Source organism: Oncorhynchus clarkii, chromosome 15 (assembly GCF_045791955.1).
Source record: "Oncorhynchus clarkii lewisi isolate Uvic-CL-2024 chromosome 15, UVic_Ocla_1.0, whole genome shotgun sequence".
Lineage (NCBI taxonomy): Eukaryota > Metazoa > Chordata > Actinopteri > Salmoniformes > Salmonidae > Oncorhynchus > Oncorhynchus clarkii.
This window is the reverse complement of record NC_092161.1, coordinates 28,464,199-28,478,057: the sequence shown is the minus strand read 5'-3', so window position 1 is coordinate 28,478,057 and position 13,859 is coordinate 28,464,199. Positions and strand designations below refer to the sequence as shown.

At 42.8% G+C, this 13,859-nt stretch overlaps 1 protein-coding gene across 1 annotated transcript in view; it reads left to right on the top strand.

Annotated features, from left to right (window-relative positions):
• LOC139367148 (nuclear receptor-binding protein 2-like) overlaps window positions 1-13,859 on the top strand; it is a 55,481-nt gene that overhangs the window by 21,179 nt on the left and 20,443 nt on the right. The window contains exons 2-9 of the mRNA XM_071105253.1: window positions 8,932-9,054; window positions 9,880-9,981; window positions 10,171-10,260; window positions 10,539-10,579; window positions 10,926-11,020; window positions 11,305-11,328; window positions 11,435-11,521; window positions 12,353-12,408. Coding sequence (XP_070961354.1) covers window positions 8,932-9,054; window positions 9,880-9,981; window positions 10,171-10,260; window positions 10,539-10,579; window positions 10,926-11,020; window positions 11,305-11,328; window positions 11,435-11,521; window positions 12,353-12,408 — 618 coding nt within the window. The remainder of the gene's footprint in view (window positions 1-8,931; window positions 9,055-9,879; window positions 9,982-10,170; window positions 10,261-10,538; window positions 10,580-10,925; window positions 11,021-11,304; window positions 11,329-11,434; window positions 11,522-12,352; window positions 12,409-13,859) is intronic.

The window sequence follows — 13,859 nt, the reverse complement described above, 5'->3', positions numbered from 1 at the left end:
TGACCATCACCCCTGGTGAGACAAAACCGCGACTCGTCAGTGAAGTGGACTTTTTGCCAGTCCTGTCTGGTCCAGCGACGGTGGGTTTGTGCCCATAGCATTGCCGGTGATGTCTGGTGAGAACCTGCCTTACAACAGACCTATAAGCCCTCAGTCCAGCCTCTCTCAGCCTATTGTGGACAGTCTGAGCACTGACGGAGGGATTGTGCGTCCCTGGTGTAACTTGGGCAGTTGTTGTTACCATCCTGTACCTTTCCCGCAGGGGTGATGTTCGGATGTACCGATCCTGTGCAGGTGATGATACATGTGGTCTGCCAAGGCGAGGATGATCAGCTGTCTTAGGCGTCTCACAGTACGGACATTGCAATTTATTGCCCTGGCCACATCTGCAGTCCTCATGCCTCCTTGCAGCATGCCTAAGGCACATTCACGCAGATGAGCAGTGACCCTGGGCATCTTTCTTTTGGTGTCGTTCAGTAGAAAGGCCTCTTTACTGTCCTAAGTTTTCATAACTGTGACCTTAATTGCCTACCATCTGTAAGCTGTTAGTGTCTTAACGGCCGTTCCACAGGTGCATGTTCATTAATTGTTTATGGTTCATTGAACAAGCATGGGAAACAGTGTTTAAACCCTTTACAATGAAGATCTGTGAAGTTATTTGGATTTTTACTCATTATCTTTGAAAGACAGGGTCCTGAAAAAGAGACGTTTCTTTTTTTGCTGAAATCTTCATCAGAATGCACTCCCAGGAATCCCAGTTCCACAATAAATGTTTGATTTGTTCAGTAAAGTCCATCATTTATGTCCAAATACCTCCTTTTTGTTCACGCGTTTAGTACACAATCCAAGTCCAGATGAAATGTCATATTACAGTTCGTAGAAACATGTCAAACGAAGTATAGATTCAATCTTTAGGATGTTTTTAACATAAATCTTCCAACCGGAGAATTCCTTTGTCTGTAGAAACGCAGGTTGCTCTCACCTCATGCCACTCTGGCAGACCTTTGACTCATTCAGCTCCCATTCCCCCCTCCTTCACAGTAGAAGAACCAAACTGCCACACCCTGACCTGAGATATCTCTGTTTTCTTAATATTTTTTATGTCTATGGTGGCCTGATATGGTTCCCAATCAGAGGCAGCTGTTTATAGTTGTTTCTGATTGGGGATCATATTTAGGTAGCCATTTCCCTTTGGTGTTTGTGGGATCTTGTTCTATGTTTAGTTGCCTGTCTGCACTATTCATATTAGCTTCATGGTTTGTTTTGTTGTTAGTTTGTTCAGTGTTCATTCTTTTAATAAATTAGAATGTACGTATACCACGCTGCGCCTTGGTCTCATTCGTATAACGAACGTGACACAAGCAAGGTTCTAAAGACTGTTGACATCTAGTGGAAGCCTTAGGAAGTGCTATATGACCCCATAGACACTGTATATTTATTAGGCAATGACTTGAAAAACGACAAACCTCAGATTTCTCACTTCCTGGTTTGATTTTTTCCTCTGGTTTTTGCCTGCCATGTGAGTTCTGTTATACTCACAGACATCATTCAATCAGTTTTAGAAACTTCAGAGTGTTTTCTATCCAAATCTATATTCATATATTAGCAACTGGGCCTGAGTAGCAGGCAGTTTATTCTGGGCACCTTATTCATCCAAGCTACTCAGTACTGCCCCCCAGTCCCAAAGAAGTTAAGGACTACTGAACAAAGAGCCATTTGGGAGCCTAATAAACGTCTCTTTTAGGTGAACAGAGGCAGAAGATCTGGCTTACCGAAAAAGCTATCACTATTACTTGGTATATGGGAATCCTGTGGGGGCTGGAACAATGAAACCCCTTTGATTTGGGAAATGTTTGCTTCATTAAAAACGACGTGCGCAAAGAGTCAGGCTCATTACCCTTGAGTTTTCACAGCAGGAGCAACAATCTTAGCCTCCATTTTTGAGACTTGACGAGCACAAACAGAAGCCTAATCATCATCAACACCTAGTTTTGTCTGTGGAATCTAAATGGAATCCTTGATTAAAGCGCATAGGACAACCTAAACCTCAATTTTGGAGTCTTGACGAGCACCACAGATTATTATTATTCAATTGACCAGATACTCAAGTGGCCGCTTTAAAAATGGAAGGCAGTCGAGAGGAGGCAAGATCAGGTGGGACCATTCTAGCCAATGAAAGGGCAGATACGCGTGTGAACAACAGGCATAATTTCCGATATAAAGTGTTTTTTCTAAAAGTTGTCAGTACACTCGTAATAGCCTAAGCAATATCGTCTATTCAATCAAATAAATCACAAGCCATTCCATTTTTTGTCGACCAAATTCGACATGCTCTCATTGACCTCGATACAAAAACTCCTTGTTTGGTGAGTGAAAAATAAATCAATTAACGGCACCTGCTGGAGAAGACAGATTTTGGGCCCAGTTATCCCTCTCGCTTCGCCTCTTCGAGCACATAGCCTAGGCCTCATTATCAACACCTAGTTTAGTCTTAGTAATACAAAGGCCAACCTCTGATACTGTATCTCTCCCTTGTACAAAAGAGCAATGTCCCTGTCACGATGGCCTTCCACAAAGAAAGCCAAGCATAGTTATGGGTTTTCTCTGTGATAAGGCAGGGTGTTTTCTGTCTGTAGTAGGTTATGCCTATAGCCTGTTCTCTGTAAATTGTCTATTGATGACAGTTGTGTTTCTATCACATGCCCTAGTGCTGGTGACTAAGGTGCTTATCTGGTACCACCAATTCATCATGCCCAATATGGTCGAGTCACAGGGAAGGATGGATCTCAGAGCAACGTAGAGACTATAAATCTAAATATTCGAATAACTTAATCAGATGAGGGGTTCATGTGTGTGCCACATCAGACACAACCATCAATTGTGAACATGATTAGCAAATCCATATACTGTACCGGCAGTCTACTCTAGCCAGACTGTTTGTGAGTGCAAGAGCGTTTGTGTTTAGGTCCGTGCTCTTTTTGTCGGCCTAGACGATTGCAATCAATTAAGAGCACCTGATCTCTTCGGTCCAAACTCAAGGGGTCTACCCTGAAAAGGAGTCAACTAGATTACGACCCTTATTTTTATTTTCCTCTTGGCCTCAGTAAAAGCTGCGTAGATTGGTGTGCTCTGTTCTGGATGTGTCTAGTGAGCAGTAGAACACTTGAGGTTACAGTGTTAGAATGGAAAGGAAGGCCTTCGCATGAATAAACCAGAGGTGAGAGACAATAGCACACACACACACACGGGTATGTTCAGACACACACACACACACACACACACACACAGGCGCACACATCAAATGCAAAAACGAAGACACCCACATCTCTTTTAGAGGTGGAGATGAGATCAAAGACTCCTTTTCACCAGACTGAGCAGATTGGCTTTTATATAAAGAGGCTGTTCAACACTCATTCTAATGCTTATCACATCATAGACCAGATGACTTTTAACTTCTAGAATGGGATTGTGCTTTAGTCATCTCTCTCCCCCACTGGCGCTCTAAATACAGAGCTTTGTCACAAGGCAGACAAGGGGAACAAGGACAATGTGGCTAGTGTAATCTTTTAACCCTGGTACTAACGGAAGCACAACACACTGGAGACAGCGGACAAAGAGAGGGAATGATGCAGATGATTCTACAATTCACCTGATGTTACAAGAACGTTCCCATAGCACATTTCGTCTTGTTCTTTAATGGTTCCCAGAATGTTTCATTAGGGTTTTGGGGAGTGTCTGGTGGGAACATTGTGGGGACATCGCAAAAGATATGTTCCCAAAACACAGAAACTGTCGACTGTCCAAACGCTCCCAATATAATTCTTACTTTGAGACACTTTATATGGTCATGATCAGAAAAACAGAAATGATCCTAGATCAGCACTCATAGTCTTGGATACTTTGTAAATATGGACCCGGAAGTATGCAGCATATAAAGAGGATGGGGGGGAAGTGATGGTGAATAACCGAGTTACCAGTATTGTCCTGGGTTACTTATGTCTAAGAAGGTTAAAAAAGGAAGCATGGAATTCTTGATTGACCATACTAACATGGCTATATACTGAAAAAAAGAAGCTCAACAAGAGCTTCCCTAGTGGTGCAGAGGATTAAAGACCTGGCTTGGGAACCAAATATTGCAGGTTCAAACCCCACGTGCAGCTTGTGTCAAGATGATGGTTGTGTTTGTATGATTAAATGTCCTGTGAATGAAATACAAATGCATTGTGTCTCTATATCACCTACAATACAGTCCTCAAATCTTGAGAGAAACATAATGGGGGTGTTTTCCAATCTGCTTTCTTATACTTTAAAGAAATACAAATTTGCTGAAATTTGCTGAAAATGTTAAATATATTTTGTTCTGAAGACCTCCAAGACGAGTTAAAATGTATATTGCGTGAACATCAATGGAATATTTGTTCAACCTAAAACAAAAAATGCTATGGACGTCCTAAAAACGGACATATTTCATTCTTACAACATTAAGGGAATGTCCTGTGCAACCTAATTTAAACATTGTATGAATGTCATCACAACTGTGAAGGTATTTTGTGTTTTGGGAACCTCTCTCTTGTAATGTACCCACAACTTAATGAAATGTTCTGGGAACCTTTTAAAGAACTCAGAAAGGCTGTTCTGTCAACATTCTTGCAACATGTTATTGCAAGTCCAAGCACATATGAAGTTGTGTGTTTTCAATTAGTTGATTTGAGTGGTGTTACAAATAGACCATTTTCCATTTGGGGAATGATTAGGAATCTTGCGGTCTCCACTTCCCACTCAAGCTCTCCAGGCAACATCAACAAGGCTTCCTCCGTCATACAGTGTGCTTTGAGTGTAATAATGGCTCTGTGTTTTGGTACAGCTTTGATACTACTGACTCTGGACTTAAGATCTCCCAGCCTGCCTTGCTCTCCTACATTCCATTCTTGACATGGGCCTCTAAGGAAATTAACAAGTGAAACTTGATGTCAGCTTATCTCCATCACATCTCTTTGTGAAGTTGACAGGGACAGAGTCTTCTATTTGGACGGGCCATTAGACTAAATTCGCAGTGACCTGTCCAGATTGTGAAGGTCACCGAGTAAGGCAGGGGGTCTTGGTAATTGGTAGTGGGTCCTGGCAGTGGGCCTTTTCCCTTGAAGGAACATGAGCTTTACAATGAGACTGAGCTAAGCGATGACAAATTCCATGTTAGGAAATGGTTTTACTTTCCATATATCATTCAAGTTATTCCTTGGTTTGCAGTGTTGTGATGGACGTCATTTTGTATTATTACAAACTATTTTACATTTGTTCAAAGTAAAGAATGTCACTGGAATTGTTAGTTGGAAAACCAGTGAATCGCAGAACAAAAAGAGCGCCAAACTTCCTCTACCTCTCCACCCATTCTTCTATATCTGCATTGCCAGGGCGTTGGGAATCACTCTTCTGTGTGCCACACATCAACAGTCACCTCTGTAGCAAAGGAGCCGAGGCACTTCTTTGATGCGTGCTCTGCTTTGTTCCCAGCCAACCCTCAGAGAGAGAAGGCAGAAAACCATGGAAACAGACTCCCTCATGTACATACTCTACTGTACGCCAGCGCCACACAGTGTGGTGTAATGCAGATTTTCTGGCTGCAGCAGTCTCAATGGTCTGTATCAAGTCTACTATTAATGTTAAGTTGACGTAACTAAATGTAGTCGTGCAGTAGGCCTACTCTGATTCGTCATCTGGTATTCAAATTGGTGTAGGAGGAGGCGGAGAGCAAGAGAAACATGGTAGAGTGGGGAGACTGAGTGCTTTGTTATTGTCAGGACCCACACGCTTACATTGTTTCTCCCTCAGACAACGGCACTCTTTCATTTGTTCTCTGCTACAGTGAGACTATAGGTCAGTACAGAGAAAGAGGCTACCACTGCAGGGCCATAGATAGTGACGAGCTGACACATTGTAGAGGGCCTTAACATCCTCCCTTCCACCTCTCCCCTAAGCCTCCCTCCATTATCTCCTCTCGGTCTGACTCACCCCACTAATTCTAGCACCCTGTCTCTAACACACACACAGAGACAATATGCTGGCCTTGTGCCACATGTGAATGAGCTTTTACTCCTCCTCATTCTGTGTGTACTGGGGATGGCTCTACTGGTGGGTTGCCCGGGAGTGTATCTGTAATCAGGTTATGTCCAGGGAGGTCTGAGATCAGATCTTTAGTCAACTGGACTTCGTCCCAAATGGCACTACTATTGACCAGGGCCCATAGCCATATGGTTCTGGTCAAAAGTAATGCGCTATAGGGACTAGATTGTCATTTGAGAGGCAGGCCTCACGTAGGGTTTGGAGTGGAGCCGGAGGTGGGCCTCCACAAGCCTATTTATGCCTAATATAATGTATAAATCATAGTCCTGAGACGCGGTCGTCTGTGTCCCGTTGTGACATAGCTCTGCGGGTTGGAGACCAACGTCCGCGGGGGACGCACAGCCCCTGACCTCATACGGACAGTGTGTATTAACGGTGTGGCCTTGGGGTAACGCCCCGGGTCGGAGGATTGCGGGTAATCTGTGCTGATCACTTGAGCTCAGACAGTCACTCGCCAAGGCTTACCTGTGGCTGACTGTCTGTGGATTCCTGTAGATAGAGGTAGGACCTACTCCTGAACTGCAAGCAATATGAAAATTCATGTTGTTATCGGCATCGTCTTTTTTTGATCAACTTGCGAGTGATCAAGATCTATTTTTTTATCCATACTAACATAACTGAAGGCTGTCTAAAATGTAGCTGACCAGTTTCCTTGTTTATTAGTATCAGGAAATGGACTGGTTACACTTAATGTAAATAAACAAGCATGTAGTTAATCTATCAAACTAAATAGATATTCCAAACAACAGAAAGCCTTTCAGACAGATTTACCGAAATTACCTCTGTTATCTGATAATCTGTCTGATCAGCAAAACATCAATGTAGATGTTTGTGTTGTTTGGACGTGAACCCACCGACCTCTTCCCCACGCTTAACCCACCTCCCTTCGGCAGCCAATCACAGGCTGTTTACTAGTTTCACCCTATCATGACTGAGCACCCAACCCCTCCACCCCACCAAACACTCCGGGAGCCAAGTCCAGCACAGGGGCCTAACTGTTTCGTAACACCCAGAAAAAATATACAACAGCACCCAAACATGAGTCCCTGTGTAGACATGCTTTAGCTGGGAATTCCCAGCCAGCCCTGGCTCTCCATTAGGGTCACTATGTCAGAGCATTGTGTTCCTACTTCCTGCCCTGTATTGCCCCATAATCAGTTTATCATACCTCACTGAGTAGGAGTAGAACAAAGAGAGAGAGATCTCCCCACTGCAGCCCCCTCTCGATTAGGCCTCTCCGTACTTCGAGTAGGAGGGTATTGGAACCTCGCAGCTGGTTGTGTTGTGGACAAAGCCAACAGTGTTTACAATAATGTTTTAACTATGAAATGGATAGGGTGTGTACAGTACACCTCAGATAATGGTTTGCTCTAGCCAGGGACATAACCGTGATATTAAAAGTGCATTGTGTGGTCACACTGTGTTGCAACCTCACTTGTGCCAAAGCAGCCTGGTCGGAGACCAATGTGTCAGGCCGCTGTCATCTGGGCTGTATATTTATGGCAGTTGATTGGGTGTCGGCTTGTTGATTAACTGCGGTGAAAGAAGCCATTTTTAGTCCATTTAGAACTGTGAGCTTCTTCATTTCGTGATTGGCACCTATGAAAATGTATAATGCGCTACTACTATGTAATTACTATTTAACAATACGTTAATAGTTCATTCAATCATAACTTGACTGCTTATGAACACTTAACTAGTAACTTTAACACAGGACACCCAAAACGAAAGAGCATGTTACACCAGATGTGTAGCTAGCTGTATGTGACGGTGTCATAGTAACGGATGTTCTTTCTACTGCTCGGAATTCTTCGGTCTCTGCGGGATGCCCACCAGTATCTGTAACGAACAGGTTTGACCACTGCCTATGTTCTTTTGCCTCTTTGGTGTTATCTGTCCATCAGGGGAAAAGAGATTGGGATAAGTTAGCGTGTGTGTTTTAGCTCAGGCTTTGAGATGCAGTGTGTGATTGACTGTTCTTTGGTTGTATTCTGGGTTGAGCAGTCATCTCAGTGCTGTGTCAATGCGTACTCCCTGCTAATCTGAGGGTGGAATGAATGGGAGCCCAGGGCCTGTCTGTCTCTGTCAGCTCTGCCAGACTCTGGAACACAGACGCAAACAGTGCTGCCGCTGTTTCCGCTCCGAGTCAGTCTGGCCTTTTCCCTGACTCAGTGTCCTCATAAGTCTGGTAGCAGCACATGCTCCCGGCAGCCGGCTCCCCTCCCCCTCCACCTCTCACACATATTTCCGTCCCTCACTCTCTGCCTCTGTCTTTATCTCATCCTCTGGCTCACCCTCTCCCAATCCCTCACTCCCAATTTCTCTTGCTCTCCATCGCTCATCTCCCAATCCCCTACTCCCAATCTCTGCCTTTTGCTCTCTGTCCCATCCCCCCCTTGTCTCGCTCTTTCATTAATCCATCTCTTCACTCCGACAGAATCTCTGATCCTCACCCCCTTGTCTTTTTACATCATCCAGACACAGATGGTCAGGGCATAAGGTTTTTAGTAGTCTGACTTTATCAGTGCTTTTTTACATAAGATCCATATCCGTCCATTTAATTAATGAAAACCGGTCTCCATCTAGGTTTTGAAATCGGGATCTATAGCTTTTCAAAATAGATAGATCTCCTGTGAGGTTTTGCGGGCATACAGAGCTGATTCGGAAACATCTCAATTATTCATGATAGCGGCTACATGTAGTAAATTGTGTCTGCAACAACACACATGCCATATTTATGGTTGTTCCTCTTCAGTTATAGCATCTGCGGTGCTTGAGGGATCTCTCATGTGTGTTTGTCTCCCCCTGCAGATCAGTCAAGGTAATGTCCCCGGTGTTGAGAGTGCGTCGCTGGCCATGGACACAGAGGAGGGAGTCGAGGTGGTGTGGAATGAGGTGCTTTTCAATGACAGGAAGGTCTTCAAGGCACAGGAGGTACGGCAAAGTTAGACAGGGGGATGTCACAAATAGCACCCTACTCCCTATATAGTGCACTACTTTTGACCAGGTCAAAAGCTGACAGCTGACAAGGTACAAATCTGTCGTTCTGTCCCTGAACAGGCAGTTAACCTACTGTTCCTAGGCCGTCATTGAAAATAAGAATTTGTTCTTAACTGACTTGCCTAGTTAAATAAAGGTAAAATAAATAAAAAATAAACAAAGAGGAAACAAGGCACTAAAAAAGTAGTGCACTACACTGAGTATACAAAACATTAAGAACACTGTCTTTCCATCACATAGACTGACCAGGTGTATCCCGGTGAAAGCTATGATCCCTTATTGATGTCACTTGTTACTTCAATCAGTGTAGCTGAAGGGGAGGAGACAGGTTAAAGAAGGATTTTAAAGCCTTGAGACAATTGAGACATGGATTGTGTATGTTTGCCATTCAGGGTATGGTAATAGGTGCCAGACGCACCCGGTGTGTGTCAAGAACTGCAATGCTGCTGGGTTTTTCACGCTCAACTGTTTCCTGCGTGTATCAAGAATGGTCCACCACCCAAAGGGGGTGCACCTCAATATTAGGAAGATGTTCCTAATGTTTGGTATACTCAGTGTATATAGGGAATAGGGTGCCATTTGGGACACAGACAGAGTTTCTATTGTCACTGGCTGTATGTTCCATTCGATGTACTTCCATTCTCCAGAGCGAGCACACAAATGGAAGTACGAGTCAATGGTTTAAAAGTGCATATTTTGGCGAACCATCTGTGCTACTCGTAAGTACTCAAACCTCTCCCCACTCCATCTCTTTTTCAGGAGAAGATTAAAGAGATGTTTGAGAACCTGATGCAGGTTGAGCACCCAAACATAGTCAAATTCCATAAGTACTGGCTGGACATGAAAGAGAGCCGAGCTCGGGTATGTCTGCTATCTTGATCAATCTCAATGGTCTGTCATTCTCACTCATTCTCTTAGGAAATGTCTCTCTCTTTATCTCTGAAACCCGAATCTATTGGTTTGGTCTGCACACTGACGGTAACTCTGAACTGGGTTCGATTGCTTTGGTCTGCACCCTGATAGTATCTCTTTCTGCTATCTGCTGGACAGGTCATCTTTATCACAGAGTACATGTCCTCAGGCAGCCTCAAGCAGTTTCTCAAGAAAACCAAGAAAAACCATAAGACCATGAACGTCAAGGTCAGTGTCTTTCTCCTATTTGGGAAACTTTTGACTGTGACATGAGTCAGTGAGTTACACGTTTTGAAACAGTTAAAACAGGGAGGTACTGCATGAACACTATATTTCCACTAAAAACACACATTTTCTTTGTACATTCCAAAATGTTTTGCTACCTTGTACTGAACCCGTCCCTGGTCAGATGTTAGGGGATTATACTTAAGTCGTTTTCTATCCGTCGCAAACTTCAATCATATCCCACTTTTTAAGTGTCTGCAGTTCACTCTTATGTATTCCAGGCTTGGAAGCGATGGTGTACCCAAATTCTCTCTGCACTCAGGTAAGACCAATAACATTCTCGTCCCCACTATTATTTTCAGTGGCAGTGTAAACTATTACTCTAGGACTGGGGATCTCATGTCGTGGAGAGCTAATGGGTGTGCAGGCTTTTGTTCCAGTCCAGCAGTAACACATCTGATTAATATAATAATAATAATAATAATAATATATGCCGTTTAGCAGACACCTTTAGCCAAAGTGACTTACAGTCATGCGTGCATAATTTTTTAACATATGGATGGTCCCGGGATTCTACTAATCATGGTCCAGTAGTTTTCCGGGGTCAAGAGTTGAAATTGGAGACCCAAAGTATCCAGTCACTTGATTGCCATGTTATTTACCACCAGTTACCTGCACTCCTGTGAACCGCCCATTATCCATGGCAACCTGACCTGTGACACCATCTTTATCCAACACAATGGCCTCATCAAGATTGGCTCAGGTCTGACACAGTAAAGACTTTCTACCTAACCTAACCCTAACATATACCTAACCCTAACCTTAACCTAACCCTAACATATACCTAACTCTGTCGTAGCATGACCTTTAGGAACAACTCAGTTGTGACTTGACAGCTTTATCTGAATAAATGGTAGTAATAACAGTGAGCATTGCATACTAGCAAACTTGTGTGTAATACAATTACCCGAAGGTATATTGTCATTGTTGTTGTCGTTCTATGCCACTGAAGTTAATACTGGATACTCTGCTCTTTTCTATCCACAGTATGGCACCGGCTGTTTGTGAATGGTAAGAACCATATAACCATATATCTTATTCTCAGTGAATGTCACAATATTCTGTGTGGTCTGGTGCCTGGGTTAAAAAAAATTATCTGTCTATCTTGCCCTCCTAGTGTTTCCAGAGGCCAGTGTTCATGGTAAAGTCCGCCCCAACCGAGACGAACAGAGGAACCTGCACTTCTTCTCTCCTGAATATGGCTGTGAGTGTTTTACTGAGACTTCCTCTATTTCTATATCTAGTATGTCTAGGCCCGTATTCATAAAGCATCTCAGAGTAGGGGTGCTGTTCTAGGATCAGGTCCTTTTTATTCATGTAATCTTATTCATTATGATCTAAGAGGCTAAACTGATCCTAGACGCTTGAATGAGTATGGGCCTTTCTTGCGTTTATGGGTTGCCAGTTTCACTATAGATGCGGGAAAAGAGGTCATTGGAACTCCAAAACAATAGAAATGCCATGGAAACGCGTTGGGGAAAGATCCCAAATCTCCTCATTGCCCCCCAGCAAAATAAGCCTACATTTAAGCTATTGTATATAGTTAAGCCTACATTTAGGCTACTTCACACTATGTTGAGGTGAAAATCTGTGTATAATGCCTATATGGATGTCAACCCCAATACATGTTCATGTAATCGTCATCAATCAACTGCATTACAGGTATATAAAGACATTGACTACCACCACTGATTTCTGTATGCTAGCAATGCTAACAGCTAATACGAACGGGAGTTAGCATTTAGCAAACAACTTCTAAATGTTATGCAGCGAAAACAGCCCAATATATCCAAATCGGACTTTAGTAACCCCATTGTGGACCTGTTACAATACATCAATCATGATGGATTTGACGAATATCCACTTCCTTCGATCAGATTTGTTGAATGTGCGCTAATAGCTAATACAGCGTCCTTCTATCCCCCATGGTCTGCGTTCCATTGACCTCTTTACCGCATCTATGGAATTTCTCAACATGCTCTGACTTGACAGTCACTATCTTACATATTGATTCCAACTGTTCTCTTATGTCTAGTGGCTGAGGATGACTATGCTATTGACATCTTCTCCTTCGGGATCTGTGCTCTGGAGGTGAGAATCCAGCTGCCATGGTTTATAAATGTATTATGAACCTTATGTGTTGCATTTAGGGCTGTTGCGGTGACCGTATTACCGCCACACATGCAGTCATGAGTCATGACCACAGAAAAATCCCACCTGACCATTGAGTTACGGTAATCTCCTTTTTTGCACTCTGGACTAGGGCTGTTGCGGTCATGAAATAACTTAGAATTCCATGGATTTATGTTATATTAGGAAGAATACAATTGAACAAAGCTGAATAAAATTGAATGGATATTTTCTCCAAACGATTTGAGGGAGTGCGCACATGCGGCTATTCTGTGTTGAGCGGTTCAAAAATAAATGTAACTTTAGTTGTTTTACAAACGTTGGGCTATATGTTTTGAGTTTTAATACATTGTAAGGCTGCATGATGCGACTCCAAGTTGCTTGAAAGGCATGAGTGCTGCTTTCTTTTTTTGCGCAGGCTGTATCAGCCTCTCATTCACAATTTGACAAGCACTTGATAATGCCTCGAATTTCACGGTGGCATCCCCTTTGTGGGGCCATAATGCACACTAAAAATATCCATGCCCGAAGCACCTCTCACTCACATAACTCCATAACGTGATTGGGTCTTTCTCACAGGCTACAAGTGAAGACCGACATATCGGGGATGCAACTGCGTGCGTCCTTATCCAATTCCGAGGTGCATATTGAAGATATTGGAAGAAATGTCCACATTCACTTTTCATCTGCCAAAAAGATGAGTAACGAACAGCAAAAGCATGTCAATCTACCATCCTCCATAGTACAAAAGTTGACCTATTCTGTGCGAGAAATAAATATTCCAAACATAGTCTGGGACAGTTGTAGGATGCGATAGATCCCAAATTAATACAACTACTAGCATCCCCCCAAAAAAACGTTTTTAAGCAATGTGGCTGACACAACAGATCAAAACGTTTAGCTTTAAATGTTGACAAACTATTAGGCTATTTCTTCACATTATAAGCGCAGCAATGCACACATGGCAGTAGGTTATAAGCAAGAATGTTCCATTAGCGGAAAAACACCATTATCAAAAGTTACCGCAAATGTGATTATGCAAGTAATGATTTTATTAAAAAGGTGAATTTTTATAGTGAAAATTATCTTCCCCAAACTTGAAATTCACACGCTCCTTTTGTATGCCAGTTAGGCTGTAAACCCCTTGTAAAGCGGATTATTGTGCTTCATTTTAAGAAGTTATTTGGCCAATTTAGTTGTGATACAAACCTTATCAAAATATAGGCTACATTGGCTAGGCTACATGAGGTGTGCGACTGTGATTTGAAAAAGTTTCTTGCCTTATGCTGGACCCCATTCACAAGTGATAATATATAATTCACAAGTGATAGGCTAATATTATCACCCATCAGACTATTCTGATTTAATCTTGTCTTTACATATACTAAATAATATATGTGTGAAATTTGTTT